Here is a 19,796-nt window from a genome sequence, read left to right as displayed (position 1 = left end):
CTGGCTCAACAAGACAGGGTTCTGGAGTCCCAAGCTGGCAGGAAAAATGGGCTCAGAGGTAGTTTCATCACATCAGGTGACAGTCCCAAGGGGGTCTCTGTGACCGAACCCGTCACACCAGGAACCAATCCCTGTAACAAACCCCGCAGCCTACTCTGTCCCCATATCTACTCTACCGACACCATCAGAGGACCCAAACACATCAGCCATCAGGGGCTCATTCACCAGCACATCTACTACTGTGATATATGCCATCATGTGCCAGCAATTCCCCTCCTCTGCCATGTACATTGGCCAAACCGGACAGTCTCTATGTAAAAGAATAAATAGACACAAATCAGACATCAGGAATGGTAACATAAAAAAGCCAGTAGAACACTTCAATATCCATGGACATTCAATAACAGATTTAAAAGTAGCCATCCTTCAACAAAAGAACTTCAAAAACAGACTTCAAAGAGAAACTGCAGAGCTACAATTTATTTGCAAACTTAACACCACTAATTTGGGCTTGAATAGGGACTGGGAGTCACTGGCTCACTACAAAAGCAATTTTCCTTCTCTTGGTTATTGACACCTCCTCATCAGTTATTGGGAGTGGACCACATCCACCCTGACTGAATTGGCCTTGTCAACACTGGTTCTCCACTTGTAAGGTAACTCCCTCCTCTTTATGTGCCAGTATATTCATGCCTGTATCTGTAATTTTCACTCCATGCATCTGAAGAAGTGGGTTTTTTTACCCACGAAAGCTTATGCCCAAATAAATCTGTTAGTCTTTTAGGTGCCACCGGACTCCTCGTTTTTGTGTGTGGTGGTAACAGGTTTTCTTCTGCTAAGATCAAACTTATGGATCACAAGTTAGCAGAGACTATTCTGTTTATTTCTCTGGTCACTAGAATGGGAATTGAATATAAATTATATGTGAAACCAAAAGCGTATGTCTGCACTGCATTATAATTCCAGATTGTGGGACCTGGGCTTGTGGAATCAGTGTTCCCAAGCCTGCGCTTGATCGTCCACACTGCATTGTGAACCTGCGGGGGTCTCATAGCTATGCTAACACATCCATACTGCACTATACAGACCTTCTGACTTGGGTCTAGGGCTTGAACAGTGCCCACGCTGCAAAATGACAGGACTTGGACCTGAGTTTCAGTGGAACTCGGGCACTGACTCACCTAGCAGGGCCCTAGGATCCCATCCCGAGTGCTTTCTGACCCTGGTCAGACTGCTTTGTGTGTGGATTGGAGTGGGGCTTGGGCTCAAACCTGAGTCAGAACCCATGCTTAATGTGCAGTGAAGACATAACTTAAGAAGCCCCCCAATGTGTACAGGCCCCGCCTCCTGCAACATGTTCCATGTGGGTGGACCCCAGCAAAATCACCAATGAAGTCAACGGGTCTCTGCATGGGTGCAGGGATACATTCACATGGATTGATGCCAGAGAGAGGCTCAGTCAGATATGGAGTCATGATATAATTCAGGGTGAAACCACTCTCTGTAAAGATCTTGTATTACAACCTTTCAAAATTGAATGTTTTGTCTGATTCAGTATCTAAAACTAAGTGGGGCTTTCACCCTTTAAAAAATATCCTTTTCTCCATTTGCGCTCTTCAAAATTCCATTACCACAATAAACTAATTTTTTTAAAAACACACTAGGGGCACAATCCACTGATTCATGCCTGTTTCTGATGTGCTAACATTTGCTTAGCATTAACAGTAAATATTTACAAAATTATAAAAAGCTCTCAGAAAGAATTAATTTTTCTTCATTGAAAACATACACTCGTAATGAAGGGATAAATAAAAGGGAATTAAAATGGTCAAATTTAGCTGTTAGATATCTTTACATCAGCCTTAGCAGCGGGTAGCAGAACATGCAGCTTTACTGAAAATACTGGAGGAATTAAGGCAATAGTATACAAACAACTGTACATAGTTGGCAAGTTTCTGCCCTCTGTTAACAGATGCTCTGAGGGGGAACATAGGGTAGAATTTGGCCCGGGAATATTAGACATTGACTGTCAAGAGTTAAACACACACTGATTCATGCAAATATAGCTGTTACATTTTGACATATATTTGGCATTATATAATTTATAGATGTGATGTCATATCTGTGAATTACAAGAAATCAAATAATAAGAATTATAGATTTCCTTTCACTACTGTTTCAACCTCAGCAGCTCATCTGGCACTTGGCTTTGGAACCAGAAACTTGGGTGTCGCTCAGTTGTGTGAGCACCAGTTTCATGAGCAGCACTTCAGCTGCTTCAACGGCAATTTGAAGAGAAAGGAGAGCAACAATGGAAGTAGGTGGGACAAAAGGAGCAAAAGGAGGGGGGGGAGAAGAGGGAATATGCTGTGGAGAAGGGTGCAGATGAATGTACCATATAAAATAATGGACAGACATTTTGAGTAGGGGAATAATAAGTCCGTTTGTGGGTTTGGTGACTATATAAACCATAGAAGTTTTCCTCTTTATATGTCTGTCACCACAACACTGATGGGAATAGAGCCCCGGAACTGTTTCCTACTATGCATTCTATTGAACTCTATCAAGGTGTTCTGATGGTACCACAAGAACTAGATGGACTCACAGGCTCAGTGTACTTACATTCTGGAGCTATGCAGAATATAGTATGCAAACAAAACCATGCTTTCCCTGCTGTATTCTCCTCCACAGTTCCCTTGCTATGCCAAGATTCTCTCCCCCTCACCTTTGCTTAGCCCTCCCCCAGCCATCAAAATCTTTCTAGTCTTGTTGCCTCCTTCCTTCTAGAATTATTTACATCTGAAACTGTATCATATCATCATTTTCTCATTACCAGGGTTGGGTAAAAAAAACAAAACATTTGCAAAAAAGTGAGTCTTTCAGCAAAAATTCCCGATGTGGCAAAACTGAATCTTAGAAGCTTTGCCTTTCACCCTTAATGCCAAGACCAAAACTATATAATGGCTTGTACTTGCATGCTTAATGGAGTCCCTGGGAGGCAGTGCTGCCTAATGGAGGCAGTACTGGACTGGGACTCAGAAACCCTTACGTCTACTCCTGGCTCCGCAACTGGCATACTGAGTGACCTCTGGCAAGTCATTTAATCTCTGTGTGTAGGGATATAAAAGAAGGTACTAACAATGATTCCCCCAAGTGACAGTGACCCCCTCATAATTTGTCCCCCACACTTTAAAATCACCAAGTACAAAAATCTCTTGGGTCTTCTGTTAAAACTTGTAAGCTACTGTCTGTAGAAACCATTGATTATATCTATCCTGTGAAAGATACTTTATTACTATGTAAAACTTACAAACAAGTTAACTGACTTTGTTCTTGAAGTAATTGATACAATGTAAACAAACACTATAAGCTATTAAGGGATTTTCACTTCATTCAACAGCTCCTAGGACAGATCCCCACCCTCTGTGATAAAGGGCCGGGAGTCTCAAATGAATTAGCACACACCCTGAAAGTGGTGGAGACAGTAAATTAAAATATGGTTAAGATATGGAACGTATGCTGATGAATGCTTGATATACATGGATGGTTAGGGAGGTGCCAGCCTAGAAAGGGAGTATCCATCGGCCGAAGAATGTGTCAAGTAGGACCACCAGACAACCCCCTGAGGGTAAACTGGGATCCACCCCATCACCTGGAAGGATGAGAAACACAAACTTTGGACAGTGTGGAGCCACCAGGAATGTGCCACTTTGGACGGGAAGGTGCCATCTGCTGATTGAGTCAGCAACAGCAGGATGAAACAGCTCCCATAGACTAACATAGGAATTAATTCCTATAAGAATGGACTCTAAAGACTGATGACTTTGAGGCTCTGGTTCTGCTGCCAGCCTCCAGGAGCATCAGGTGCATCTGACACAGACTCGGCTCCATCCTCATGACCAAGATACCTGGCCAGTAACTTGGCATGAGCAACTTCTAGGCTGGTAACTATAACACCTATACAGAACTTGAATGAATGAACCTCTCTCTCTCTCTCTCTCTCTCTCTCTCTCTCTCTGTGTAAGAAATAAGTAGTCAAACAACATTGTTTACTTTTATCTTTTGCTTTATCAGTATATTTACAATAAATGTGGCATCTTTGCCTTATCCCTCTTAATAAGATCCTGCTGGTTTTTATTCTATTGGTATAACATTTGCCTCAGTAGTCCCACTTGTAAAATGGAGATACCAGCCTCTTTGTAAAACACTGAGATCTAACTGATTAAAAGTGTTTTATAAGAGTTGGGTATTATTATTATTATATGTCCACTTCAATGTGATGTTCTGACAACCCCTGCAAGGCCTGCATCCTGCCAACCATTTTAAGTATCCCCCAATCGTAGGATATTCCAAACAATCCTGTTTATAATGCACTGCATACATTTATATAATAAATAAAACCTCCAACCTTATTCCTCAGACAGAGCTGTAATGTGCTTTACAACTTCTAGTAACAATTGGGGCTGATTGCAGCCTCATTTTAAGTCGAGTCAATGAACTATTCAGAAATCATGGATGCTGCAGACACTGGAACAAAACTCCACCTCAGGCAGACTATCAGTTAGGAAGATGCTGCAGGGCAGCCTCTCACCAAGGAGTAACGGCAAAATAAGCCTTGAAGGTAAAGAAGTTACACAAGGCCCCCAGAATTATTATTTATTATTTTAAAGATTTGTTTAGGTTGAGACCTGAGCCTACTAGTTTTTTTTTATAAGGTGTGACTGTTTTATTAATGAAATTTTTAAACTTTAATAGGGCTTATCATTCAAAATTTCAATAGCCTTGGAACTCCTTCTAAGGAAATATTTCTCAACACTCATATTTCCTATACACTTTGTAAAAGATCTTATATGTACCACACACTCATACTCAGCACTAGTCTGTGGTTCAGTTATACCTTTTTGTTGCCTTCTGGATACATTTATGATCAATGCAAAGAACTGTCTACAACACCCCAGCTTAGGGCATGTGTGTTTTCTGGAACATGGACTGACTTACTTTTGTGAATTGTAGTGCCCCAAGCTAAGCAAACCAATAATTAAAGGTAATATCCCAGAGCATTAGTAGGGTTCAGACTTTGTCTTTTATTTTATCACTAGTCCAGGTTCACAGCTGACAGGACTTCAGAGTCTTGAAGAAACAAAAAGAACAGGAGTACTTGTGGCACCTTAGAGACTAACAAATTTGTTAGTCTCTAAGGTGCCACAAGTACTCCTGTTCTTTTTGCGGATACAGACTAACACGGCTGCTACTCTGAAACTTGAAGAAACAAAATACTCAGCGATCAGATGCACCACTTCTTTTATCTGAAATTCAGCTTTGGTTGCTTGTTATGTCAAGACACAGAAGGTGCACTTGACCCACTGCTAAGGCAGTTGCTAGAACTTTGTTGAGGACTCTCTTCTTCACAGATAATAGCACAACTGGCCTTGCATGCAATACACTATGGGGGATACCCCATATCCTGTGCAAGGCCCAAGTATAGGGACTCAGATCAGAGGAAATCTCTGGAGGTTAAGAAGAGGAATCTTTCCCCTAGACCGATGTTTCTCAACCTTTTTGATACCGGGGACAGGCTTGCTGCCTTCCTAACTATATCAGGGAAATCTCAGGGGCCGACAAGGAGGCTGCCATGGACCGGTGCTGGTCCAATGACCGGTCATTGTGAAACATTTCCCTAGACAATAGAACAGAAGGACAGCCACTCTGTTCCTGCCCCTGCATGTTCAGGGCTCTACTAGCCTCTGTACTGCTTGTGTCCTCCCCTGCCTGTGAGGGAAGAATAGCCATTGGGTCTGCAGAGTCATAGATCCATCAAACCTGCCCTCAAAATTTCTGCTGTGGGATGGGCCCTCAGTGACTTTGGCGAGAGGGCAGTACTCTCCCTTAAAAGAGGAATTTTAGTTGGCAATTTTGTATAGAGCTTACTTTTATCATTTATTATTTGTATTGTGGTACCATCTAGGAACCCCATTCATACACCACTGTACAAATACAAAACAGAAAGATGATCTCTGCTAACACGAAGCTTCCATATTAGTAAAAAAAACCCCAAAACTTTGCTCTTGAGGTCTTGCATTGTTCACTACCTCATATGGTCAAAAATATAATAAAACAAATCCTTCACTCCACACATCAGTCTTTACATGCTTGGCTAAATCTCACCTAGACATAGCAATTCAATAGTTTGAAGTGAGGAGAGACTTCAGGAAGGGAGGAAAACCCATGACAGAGTGCAAACCCAACAGCAGAAACAAGGAGTGAGTGTGTCATCTACAATGAGGAAGAAATATACTGTAATAACAAGAGAAGAGACAGATAGCTTCCCAGAGCAGGAGTGAACAGGTGAGAAGCTAAGGAATGTTGTGTGTGTAATTTGCTGTGTTAGCAAAAATGGCAGTTATGATGGAAGGTGAAAAAATGCAGAAATATTTTCATTTACTCCTGCTGAACTGGAAACAGACATTTCTTATTCCCAGCTCTTCTAAGATAATGCAGTGTAATAAACAAAAGGCCATTTTGCATTTATATAGCAACTCTTCTCTGAGGATCTCAAAGCAATTTACAATTAAATACAAATATACATTACTTAAACTTCAATAATGCTAGCCTGATTCAATGTGAAAAATGTAAGTATAATACAGCTATTTCTCATTACTCAGACCCAGAAAGATTACAGCACTATCAGCCTTATATCTGAACCAGACTGGTATGGTGGATGCTTCACATACCTGGCACATGTTAACTTTTCACTGATTTCAAAACAAGGTGGAAATGGTTAGGTATCAATAAAGTTGTTGGTTCTAGCTCAAATTCTTCATGATTTGAGACCTGTGACTCTGAGACACGAACTCTCTCTTTGTATTATACCATGGCACCGAGATCACGTGAACTGCCCAGGCTGAAGTTGAAGTCAAAGAGATTTCTGTCATAAGTGCTCAGCAACATAAGAGTTGTACACTTGGACCCATAAGGTCTCCTTCTAAAAACAACAACAACAACCCAAAGTGTTGTCATCAGTTTTACTGAGGAAATGAGTGCACATGTAGTGTTGCAAGTTACTTCCACGTGTCTCCATTCTTTCAGGTATTCCATGCAAATATCCATTCTCCCTGACCTCATGAACATATCAATAAGGCTTTTTGTGAACTACATGAAAATGGGGCACTTGAGGAAATGAAAGGGATCAAACCCAGTTTAAAAAAAAGGTGATTTGTATTATTTTGCTAGCTTTCCCTCCTGCATGTACATTGTGGTAGAGGCTTGGGCCTGTTTTGTTTTTAATCTTATCATGAGCCCTCCATTCCCTGGAGGCTTGGAAGTCTGTGTTGATCTGCATTTTCTGCTGACCTACTGGCAAGCCATGCCGGCTTGTGTAATTATTGGGGTACCTCTATTTTCACGGGGGTGGCAGGAAAGGTTACAAATACCCTCAGTACAGAGGCTTAAACAGTTACAGTTCAAAGCAAGCAGTAATGGTTCCTGGGTCCCTGGCAGTCCAATTGAGAGGCAGGGCTTTTCCTGCCTAGTGCCTGGAGTGCCCTCTCCAGTCCAGTCTCCACTCAGGCAAATAAGTATTTGCATGTTTCCAAGCCAGGCTCAGTCAGTGTCTCTGGTCACTGGTGCCCCTTTGCACTGGTTCCCTGCCCAGCTGCAGCTGCTTCCCCATAGGTCCCACATAGACCTGCACCCAGCTGTGATATCCGGCAGTCAGAGCCTGTTTTCCACACAACTTTGTTCACAGTTCCTGGGGCTTCTCTCCTGCTCCCATGTGGCTCTCACTCCCAAACAGAGTCTGGCCACTTCCAGGTTCAGGACCTTTCCTCTTTATCTGTAGTCCCCTGCTTTGCAGATCCATCACGCTTGTTGCACACCTGCTTCAATCTCTTAGATGCAGGGACATGAGAAAAAATGACATATATTTGTGGAAAGTTCCAGTTGGGCCCTTTTCCTATATCAAGATTTTACCATTTTGCTATCACTGAAACTACCTTAAATGGTACTTGTGCTCCTAATTCATTTTGGGAGTGTTTGACAATCCCACCCATTATCTACAACACTAGCAGCCAGTGTCACACACCAACTCTCTCTAGCACCTGCACCCACTGGTCTAAAGGAAATCTTTAGAAAGAAATCTAGAGAATTTGGAAATTAAAAAACCCTTCAAGCTCATATTTAGAAAAACCAGTTCTTATTCATAACGGTGTTACTTTGGGCACTGATCCTGTGAGCAGGTGGGTGAGTGCTGACCCCTGTGTCTGCATGGAGTTTCATTGACTTCACTGGGACCCTTTGCAGGACAAGGGCCCACAGTTTTGCAGCTACCTTCAGGAGTGGGGCCTTGGTTTTTATGTTTTATCATAAGAAATTACTAGAGAAGTTTATTGGCAGGGGAACAGCATTACAAATAGGGTTTATTTATTTATTTGTATACAAGGGAGAGAGGTGGTGAGAAAATAGCTGCTTCACTCTCAGATGCCTTGTCTGAGAGCCGTGTGAACTCTTTTTGATAAGCTAATTAGGTTTTTGGTTATTTCCTTTTTCAGTCAAAATGCCAAAACATATATAAATGACTGATTAGTTTCCAGTCCCAAGTCATTTGGCAGTTTGTGGTTTTATAACTGTACCTGTTGCGGTTTCCAAACTGAGAGCTGCTTGGAGCCAGTAAAATCCTGTAATGTAAACCCTCTAAATATAAACGCTGAGTAAGCACATCTGACTTTATTCCTTGGAATAACCACTAGTGTATTTGGGATGAAACTGTTGAGGTATGGGTGCAGACAACCAGAATAAATTCTCTCTCCTGCTTAGTCTCTCTTCTCATCCCCTCCTCCATCTGTGGTTTTGCTCCTCTCCTTGCAGTCCCTCTATTTAGATTGCATTGTTCTAAAGTGTCAAAAATGATAAAAGTTTTAAGCTGACCTATCGGGAAAGGTTAAAAAAACTGGGCATGCTTAGCCTTGAGAAAAGAAGACAGAGGGGGGACCTGATAACAGTCTTCAAATATGTTGTAAAGAGGATGGTAAGCAATTGTTTCTCCATGTCCACTGAAGGTGGAACAAGTAATAGGCTTTATCTGCAGCAAAGGAGATTTAGGATAGACATTAGGAAAAACTTTCTAACCATACAGAAAGCTAAGCACTGGAATAGGCTTCAAAGAAGGTCATGGAATCTCTGTTTTTAGAGGTTTTTAAGAAAAGGTTAGACAGACACCCCTCAGGGATGATCGAGGTACACTTGGTCTTTTCTCAGCACAGGGGGGAGGACTGGATAACATCTCGAGGTCCCTTCCAGCCCCTACATTTACATGATTCCATGACACTTCTACACTCAGATTTCAGGACCATGATAAGGCCTCTGGTTACTACACACACAAATTATGCACAGATGCAATTGGGATCATTAGGACCTGACTTTTTTCAAATGCAAATAAGAAGCCTGAGAAATAATACTTGTTAGATATTTATTTTTGGGAAGGGGAGGGGAGCAAACCATATCTCTTGCCAAGGTACCTACTCTGATTTACTGCTAGATGATGAACCCTCCTCTTCTCTTCACAACCCTTCCAGCCTCTAAGCCAAGATGATATGTTCTTCCACTGCCTGAACCCCTTCCTGCTAAACTCCAGTACTGCTCCACAGATGTAAGCCTTCAATTTGACATACACCAGTAAACAAACCTTCCCTCTGCCTTCAACTAGCATACCAACCTCCTTCCCATTTGACCAATCTCCCTGCAAGTTCATCCATAAGACCCCCTCACATTGCCCTCACCAGCTGTTAAAGCCTCCCTCTACCTCCTGACAGTACCAGATCTTCTGCTACACCACATTTCCCCTGTTTAAAAATAGAAAGGATATCATATTTACTTATACTATAGTGAACACTGGCACACCACTAAGCATGTAACCATCTGCTTCGCTTTTCTTATCCATGGGAAGAGTTCAATATTGCACTGTTGTACATCTGATCCATGAGATCATATATACAGAAAAGATCCTTTTGCCACCTTCTGCATGACATAGGTTACCATATCAAAAACCAATGTCTGTTACTATATGTGAGATAGTGTGTCATTTAAAATATACATATTTGTGTGTGTGTGTAGATTGTAATACAAGGAAGGGGCCACTCTCCTATTATCTCATATGAATTACTACGTCCATATATTAATGTTTGGGCATTAAACCTAGGTTCCCTCCATGTAATCACTCGACTGCTCATTAATCAACATTAATCAAACCAATGGCACTCTTGTTAAGAATAATGGAGCTCTTTAGTCATTGCAGTTACCCCAGTTCCCTTTAGAGTTGAGGGTCCTGAAGGAGCAATCACTTAGAAGAGAGCTAAGATACAGGCTCTGTTACTTTTTTTATTATAACCAATCTTCTCTCTCTCATGGGAAATTAGCTTATTTGAGCAGAGCACTGGAGCCATATTGTATTTCTGTCACTGATGCTGGAGTTATTATGTAATGACCCTGGCTTTGGAAATGTCATCATTTTCTCCTCTTCTACATTCTGGTTCAAAGTAAACAAATTAAATTACATATCTCATCCCAGCCTCCTTCCTTCTTTCGGCCTTGAGAGGCTTCTTTATATAAAGTAATAACAACCTTTAACATAATTTATGAGTGTAATATTTAACAAGTGCAGTATTTATGAAAAATCTTCTCAGATACCCCTCCACAACACTAACATTGGCTAAGCCAGAATACCCTTCATAGACACTTTAGGCTTAGACTGTTAGCAGAGAAATCCTTCAGACCTATCTTGACTCAGTGAGCTTCTAGGGTATTCACAAAACTACATATATTCTACCACAGAAAAATAAGAAGGGCTTCTTAAGAAACCTTGGGGTAATAATTCTGTCATTATGACCTAGGTAAGGTCATAAAAGGCTAAAAACCCTTACTTTTCTTAAGTATCAGAGGGGTAGCCGTGTTAGTCTGGATCTGTAAAAAGCAACAAAGAGTCCTGTGGCACCTTACAGACTAACAGACGTATTGGAGCATAAGCATGCGTCTGACAAAGTGGGTATTCACCCAAGAAAGCTTATGCTCCAATACGTCTGTTAGTCTATAAGGTGCCACAGGACTCTTTGTTGCTTTTTACCTTTCTTAATGACGGTTTGCTCGTTGTAATTGCATCTATATGTGCGGCCTCTATTTGTGAAGGGTGCAATCAGAGCCTTGTCTGGCTCATTTAATTACTTCTCTGCTTGTATTCTGGCAGTGGGTTTGGGGAAATCTGTTAGTTTGCTATATTAAGAGTATCCCATCCCATTACAGTGTCCAAGAGTTTCAAATTCATTTTCTGGAAGCATCTATGTAGGGAAAACTAACTCCACTGAATGTTCATAGAACACCCCCCCCCCCCCCAAAATCCAAAATGGGTGTGGACATACGCCAAGCAAATTCATTTTTAAATTCTGATGAATACTTGCAGAACATCCTCCCTGGCATTTCTAGTAACATGCTGGAAAAGATCTTTAGGTTAAATTTGGGACAAACATGTGAGTAATTCAGCTTCATTTACTTATTCAGCCTTGGGTTTCTTCTTGTTTTTGAGGGAATTGTGACTGCTTACCTAAACACAGACACCATGAAACAATGTTTCACAGCATGAGTTGCCACCACTCCATAGTCTGACCGCAATGAGCAGTAGAACGGCCCGGTTCTGATGCATAGTGGGCCGCCTGTGCCCACTGTGAAGGGTGGAGCATTTGGCCATAAAGGAACAATTCTGTGCAATGCAGAACCATATTTATTATATTCCTAAACCACTTGTTATCATTTTATCCAAGTGCCAATACACACAATGAAAGAGTGGAGTCCAATGCTAACATCCAGTTAAATTTCTCACTGTAATCTACTTGTTTTCAAAATAAAGTCACTTTGAGAGATGCTCAATTATTACGAATGGCTACATTTCCAACCACCCTATGCATTTTGTTGCATTGCAACTGAGTGGAACGCAGTGTACGGTTAATATCTTTCTCTTGTACAGAAGATTGATGCGCTCTTGTGTTTTCTTTCCTCCTTTGATCTAGCCTCAGAACTGTACATGAAGAGTCTGCTTTTCAGTAACCCTGAATGGGATTATCACTCATATGTCAAGGAATGGCATTTGTACTTGAGACACTGTACCAAGAATTGTGGTGGGTTACAGCAGAACAGAGAAACTAGCACATTCCTTGTATTATTCTAAGAAGCAGCTGTGTATTTATGCCTTCTTATGCAATAAGCATGCAATTATGGCATGTGGTGAGTAAGCACCTGAGCCGGGCCTCGTATTTCACAATAATCTCATATCCTGAAATAGCTTACTAAAAAAATATGGTTTGGCTTTGAAAAAATAATAATATTTCACCCTTCTGTCATCACCTTTGGGAGACAGACATTTTGAGTCTTATGAATAAGTGTTGTTTTTAATTAAGATCATTTTGCTGAGGTTAAATACAGTTCTGAGACAGGCTATATCAGCTTAGTGTCCACAGCAGTGCTCAAACTGAGAATACTCCAGAGTTTAGAATACTTACCAGCATATCACAGACCCACAGACACTTTTATATTTGACACCCTGGTTATGATAATCTCACCCCCTGAAAAGGAATAGTTTTAGTAATCTGAGGAAGAAAAATATTTTAAAGGTGAAGGAGAAGAAATGTGCAGACCCCCTCTTCTCCTGCCCAGTAGACATCTATTACCACCACACCCTTCAGAGGCTCTGCTGATGAGGGAACTCCACAGACATGTAACAGATTTATCCATAAGGTTATGAGACTGTCTATATTTAAAGAAAATACAGTAAGAATACACAACATCCAATCACCAGCTGATGTTTTCTTGAGGAAAAACTTACAGATCTCCGTAGACCAGGCCATATATCTGTGCCAGGCTCTGATGATAGACCCCTCGCAGGATAATTAACAGCAGAATCACAACGAAAGCTGGAAGACCCCAACTCAAAAGGAAGAAAAGCAGATAGCGCCGCTGTGTGTGTTCATCATTCATCACCAGGACATACCAGAAATTAATAGCCTAAGGAATAACACAGATCATTAAATCAGCAGGGTTTAGGGAATAATTAACCTTTCCATCAAATAAAAAATTCAGAAAGACAGACTATACACTTTTGAATCCATATATATGTTTTCCCCAACATCAATATTTGTTCCCCTTTTCCCTCCTCAAATAACCAGAAGAGGTTGGTTGCCCAGGAAGTAGGGTTACTTTTGTGGTTCGGTTAAGCTTGGGATTAGCCTGCCAGAAGGAGATACATCCAAGTTAGCCCAACATCAATCCAGTTTCTGCACTGAAAAAAACTGGTTTTCCTGAGCTTCTACAGGCTCACCTGGAATTCTGACACAATTTTGCAAACTCTGATCTCTCCTGAATGTCCTATAAACTAGCACTGAGCCGTCTGTCTATCTTTTTACAGGATATTCAGCAAGCTGCTTCTACAGTTCTGCTTATGAACTTGATAAGGAAGTGTCATTCAAACTGTAGTTTAATGTAATGTACATACTGACAGTGAAGAAATTCAGATCACAGATACTGCACAGATGACAGAAAGAGTGCCATGAAGCAAAACAGAGACACGTGGTCTATGTGTAGAGTATTCTGGACTCTAGAAGAATCTTGATTTCTGCAAAGGTCTCAATTGGTCTGAGGACTGAATAATTTTTCTTTGGTGGTAAAGAGTTAACCTGGCCCATTCACTTTTCAGATTAACTGGGAGGACACTTCATGAGGAGAATCTCACTGAGTTTTCTTTTCCTTTGGCTTACTCTGATGGTCTTCCCACATTCTGGGGTAATGTGGGTCAATGTTTGTGGTAGAGAAGTATAGAAAGCATGCTTGGTATTTTTGAACAGATTCCTCTTTCCTCTGCTTCTTCACCAAACATAGTGGAGATAAATTTTTACTGTTTGAGAAGGCAAATGCTTGACCACTCTCTTCCAGTTGGATTAATGGGATTGGTGAAATCCACATACATCTATGCAGAAATATGGAAGGATTCTGGGTTATATGGACTATTGAGGAGAACTCATGGGAGGAAAACTTAAAAAAAAAAAAAAAAGGAATGCAATTAGCATAAAAAGTAGAAACACAGAATGCAAATAAATAAATAAATAAATAAATAAATTGAAGCACATGTTCACATCAGGGAGGACGGATAACTCAGTGGTTTAAGCATTGGCCTGCTAAACCCCGGGTTGTGAGTTCAACCCTTGAGGGGCCCACTTAGGGATCTGGGGCAAAATCAGTACTTGGTCCTGCTAATGAAGGTAGGGGGTTAGACTCAATGACCTTTCAGGGTCCCTTCCAGCTCTATGAGATAGGTATATCATCTTATGCAAAGAAAGTTTCCTTGTTCTTAAAGGAAAGAGGGACTTCTTTCTTCCATGAAGTTAAAAGGGCAAACAGTAATAGAGAACCGTTCTGTATAAATCTTCAAATTGTGTGGTCTTCTGGTCTTACCTAAGCCATGCTTCAGTACTAGTACTCTGACAGTGGAACCACTGAACTGATTTATGCCATTATATTTAGTTAGGGATCACTGATCCTGTTAATTCTGACTATTAGCTTAATTGTTCTCAGTCATGCAATTCAGATTGTTTTCTAAGAAGTCCTACCATATGTCCTTGCCCTCCTTTGCTGTATTTATTTAGTCATAGTTACCCATCTTATCTCATTTATCACATGGATGACACTAGTCCAATGGTCTTTGCAATACTTTAGGAGAGATTGGCCAATTCACCATTTCCTGTGCAGTGACATTTTTATCTTGATAATTATAAGCCTCTTAATTTTGGCACACCAAAGACAAATCAATGAAGTACAAATAGTGGAGCTAATTTTAGCAGATCCTTTCCTGTTGCTATGCTGTAACAATAACTAGTCCTGCAGAGGAATAAAATATACAGTCCATTTATCAGCTGCTCACGTGAAGAAACTAATGCACAAGCTATGAATGTTCTGAGGTGAGGTGCAATACAAAACAATTATACATGAACCGAAAACCTTAACGAAACAATCCTAAAGTTACTGAGGTTTTTCTTTTGCAATGAAACAATCAATTGAAGCTACCTTTCAAGATGTAAGACATATTTTATGTATGGATTTTTTTAATGGGGTTACATGTGGGACTGTAGTCAGCAGGTATAGCTTATCAAGAAGGAGGCATTAGATAAAGGGCTTGTCAGTTCGGTTCACATAGCTTTATTTCCCTCAGCCCCCCCTCTGTTTTGGAAGGGATGCATACATCTATATGAATGACTTTAGGCCTATTCACATGCTTAAAAGTTAGGCATGTGCTTAAGTACCTTGCTGAATCAGGACCTTAATGAGACTGGAAGTGGATTTATGGAAAAACAACCAGGCACAAATATGGCCAAAAAAATAAAAGGGAGAAATAAAAATACTTGGGACCTGACATTCATCTCGCTCCCACTAGTTTTACTCCACTGCAACTGCATTCTGTGAAGTTACTCCAGATTTGCATTGGTTTAAATGTGATCAGAATCAGGGCCTTGTATCATACATATTTTCCCACAATTCTCTAACTAGGAATTGGCTGTTATTTAATTGATACAGATGAGAGTTACAACATCTTAAACGAGTTTTTAAAAGTGTACAACTAAGGCAGCTTCTAATACATTATTGTTAAGAAGATTTTTTTTATGGTAAAGTTTGAACAGGCATACTTTTACTTGTATGTGCCTGTCATACAGGAACTGCTATCAAGGATTTGCCATAATTTACTGAGTGCCCTTGAACAAACAAACAATACAGTACAGAACAGCATGTCTAACGTATGCTCATCGACGTACGCTATGTCATCCCAAAGAACATGCCACCCAACATGGGTTGGCTTTTAAAACGGATGCTGGTGGGTGTCAGTGGGTGGTGGCAGGGTGCACTAGTAAAGCTTAAAACTTCTATATATTAAGGCAGCTATATGACTCAAAACACTTGGCCAAATTCACCCCCATTGATATACGGAGGAGGTTAGAGAGACATGGTGGGTGAGGTAATATCTTTTATTGGACTAACTTCTGTTGGTGAGAGAGACAAGCTTTCGAGCTACACAGAGCTCTTCCTCAGGTCTGTGGAGGAGGAGTAATTTGCACCTGTCACTCTACCTCGGCCCTTTGCACTCAAATGGGTCTCAACCCTAATGGAGGGCCGGTTATGTTTCCGCCACCCTGTGACATATTTATGTTCTCCCAGGAGCTCCACAGAAGTCCTGAGAACAGAAGCTGCTGAGGGTGTATTCAATCAGAATCCCCAGCTGCCCTACCTATGATCCTTTTCTCAGGCCAGTATTGAAATATGAGGCTTTGCTTTGCAATATCAATAGTTTGGGGGAGTAACCATTTAAATCCGAAAGTCTGACTCCTTCATCCTGTATTTTCGAATGTTTTGAAACTGTAGATGTACAAATGTAGATTATGTGCCAGATCCTCAGTTGGTGTAAATTGGTGTAGTGCTTCATTAAAGTAGTGTGGATTATTAGCACAGCCTGCCTGGACTACTGTCCATTAGATTCAACAATTCATGTCTGTATTTTAATGAATAGAAAAGTTTAAGGAAATATTCTTTTCTAAGATCTGAGCATTTGAATATATTGAATAATTATGTTTCAAAACTTAGCTCTTCTTTTACATTTCCCTAAATGCTGAACATTATTAATGGCAACTGGTTCACACCAAAATGAAAAATGTTTCAATATGTTAAAGAATTTATGACTTGTTGTGAGACAACAGATGGATAGAATTAAAAAAAAAAAATCTTTCTGCACAGTAAAATTGTTATATTTTATTCATTGAAGTGAAGACAACGTAAAAAAAATATCCCTCACAGATGTACAGGGAAGAACAATTGCTTTTCATTTCTATGACATATTTGATTTACTTACTATTGGTGGTAAGACTTCATGCTGAAGAATTTCTAACCTACTTGAACATAATGGGCAAATTTTCAAAAGTGGCTGTACCCACTGCACATGCAAAACTCTGCATATGCAAAACTCTGCATTTGTGTGAAAGTGCTGTTTGCGCACACAGATGATGAGCGCTGTGCATATAATTAGTACATAGTCTTATGTGGTCATGTTTTAAATTTGTAAAAATGAATTTCACAGGGGTTCCAATTCAGGAAGCAAGGAGAAGTCATGTGAGCCGAACAACAAGGCAGAGATGTAAAGGGACAGCTGTGCTCAGAACTAACATCTAGTATTCCACCTCCTTACCCGCATAATAACATATTACAAGTTGATTGGATTTCCAAAGTAATCAGCAAGACTTCAACAGGACACAAAATGGGTATATCCCTTTGCAGGATCAGAATCTTATATGATCATGTATCAAAAAGCAGATTACAGCTATTAATGAATTATATACTTAGTGAATATTTTTAAAATTCCCCATGGAACTAAGACTTCTGAATTTAATTTACTGTTCTGTCCCTTAAGACTTCCTGGAAAGAGTTTGTCACTCAAAAGGGGCAGTGCAGATGGGGAGAGAAAGACTGACTGACTGACTGCACTAGAAGCATAAAAAAGAATATCTAGAAGAGTGACCTAAAGCCCGAGAAACAAGATCAAGGGCCTGAAGAGAGAGCTTCAAGTACAAAGAAAAAAATGGCAAGAGATAGAGCAGGGAGCCAGCCAGTCAGAAGGTCCTAAACCAGTGGTGGGCAATGGGAGTTGCAGGAAGCAGCAGCCAGCACATCCCTGCGGACCGCCGCTTCCCGCAGCTCCCATTAGCCAGGAACCGGGCCGCAGGTTGCCCATCACGGTCCTAAACCAAACAGTTATTTTATTTAGATGTATTATTTCATGCTGCATGATATAAAATAAACAATTCAGTTAGATAAATATAATTAAAATAGTTAATTTCCTCCTTTTGGAACTTTGCAGTAATTCTATGATTCAGTGGAAATGTATAATTATAATATATAATGGAATTTTATTTCTATTCATTAGGTATTATAGCGGGGCCAGGGCTGGCCCTGATAAGAGGGCTAAGGGAGGAGCTGGGCAGAGTCTCACTCCAGCCTGGGAGTGGGAAGGACCTAGCTTCCTGGGAGCAAGGGTACCTGAAGCCGAGCAGTGCTGGGGGAAGGGCAAAGGGAGCTGGGGAGCTCCAGCCTGGCATCTCCCCAGGCTGAGGCCTTGTTTAAGGCCTAAGGAGGTACTGGGGCAGCAGAGGTGCAGCCCGGGGTTAGGCAGAGGCAGCTGGTCCAACCCCCTTGCCAATGATGAGGGGCCATTACAGACTGCAGTTTGCCCCAGTAGAGTGGGGGCTAGATGACGACTGGCAGTAACCACTGAGGCAAGGTGGGCTTAGAGGGTTGGGGGTTCCCCTGGGAAGGGAGCAGGGCCGGCTCAGGCTTTTTTGCCGCCCCAAATGGCACGGGGGGGGGGAGGAGAAGAGCGTGATCGGCGGCAGCTCAACCACGCCGATTCATTCCTCTGAGGCAATTCCTCTGAGAGGGACTGAGGGACCCGCCGCCGAATTGCCGCCGAAGACCCAGACATGCTGCCCCTTTGCATTGGCCACCCCAAGCACCTGCTTCGTTGGCTGGTTCCTGGAGCCGGCCCTGGAGGGGAGACCCAGCGTGTGGTGGTACTGCTGGGGGCAGAACACCCAGGTAAAGGGCACCGGGGTCCAGGAGGGACACAGGAGCCTGAGGCAGGCAAGCCACCGGCCAGAAGGAGGCACTCCGAGGCTGGAATTTAGCTATTCCCAAGGCAACCAACAGGAGGTGCTGCAGCGGTGGGTCAGCGATCTGCTACAGGTATGATTATGCACCAGCTACTAGATACTTTAATTCTCTCTTCTACTTGTGAGTTACTATACAGTTAATGCATGTTTCCTGAAAATAAAAGCAACTTAAACTTTCACCATTATGTACTTGATAGATATCGTGGACCATAGATACATGCACACAAAAGCATACACTGCTATGAGAAGCTAAAGTAGTGCAAACTTATCTCACACTCTGCTTGGGGATGCACATCTTAGAGTGGTGTGTCCCCATTTTTCATTGGATATGTTTTATGTAATATTTGCACCTAGGCAGAAAGGGACAGAAACATGCCCGCATAAGTTCCATATATGACTCCACTGCTTTCCACAAGACAATGGCATGCAGCAACAGGAGTAAATCTCACTCTTCCCCAGAGACTTCAGCCTTAACTCATAGCAGGACAATACAATCCCATCATGCTAACTGTTAGTTGAGTTTAGTTAGTACCCATTACGCCTTCTGGCATTTAGGGCAGCGATGAACTCCTGTCTGTTTCTGGCAAGTCTTTCAATGGTTTCCCAGCTGTGCCCCAGGTTTTTCAGCTCAGTTTCCACAGCTCTTCGCCTTGTTGTTTTCAGGCAGCCTCATTTTCACTTGTTTTCAGGTGTCTATCTTATTGCTATTCTGGTGATGGAATCAGTTTTCATCCAAAGACTCATGGTCAATCCATCTCCAATGCTTCCTGGTAATGATGGTGCTCCTATCTTCTTGGCTGCACTTTGTAAACAGGACTTGATTTGAGACTGTTCTGGGCCAAAAGATACAAAGGATTTTTCTGAGGAAGCTTGTATGAAATGAAAACAGTTTGGACATGTCATACCTTGTCATTCTCCAGCATTCTGCCCTATAAAGTAGTGTTGAAAGTATGCAGCTCTGATAAATCTTGTTTGGTTTTGGTGTTGTATTTTGGTGATTTCCAGACTGTATTTAAGCTCCCGAAGGTGTTCCTGGCTTTACTGATTCTGTTCCGGATGTCC

General features: G+C 41.4%; 1 protein-coding gene across 1 annotated transcript in view; it reads right to left on the bottom strand.

Moving 5' to 3' along the window:
* Positions 1-19,796, bottom strand: part of ADGRV1 (adhesion G protein-coupled receptor V1) — a 444,841-nt gene that overhangs the window by 105,005 nt on the left and 320,040 nt on the right. The window contains exon 87 of the mRNA XM_065406543.1: positions 12,863-13,041. Coding sequence (XP_065262615.1) covers positions 12,863-13,041 — 179 coding nt within the window. The remainder of the gene's footprint in view (positions 1-12,862; positions 13,042-19,796) is intronic.

The sequence above is a fragment of the Emys orbicularis genome, chromosome 6 (assembly GCF_028017835.1).
Source record: "Emys orbicularis isolate rEmyOrb1 chromosome 6, rEmyOrb1.hap1, whole genome shotgun sequence".
Taxonomy (NCBI): Eukaryota; Metazoa; Chordata; order Testudines; family Emydidae; genus Emys; species Emys orbicularis.
Note: the sequence above shows the minus strand (reverse complement) of the source record. Positions and strands in the feature narration are given on the sequence as shown.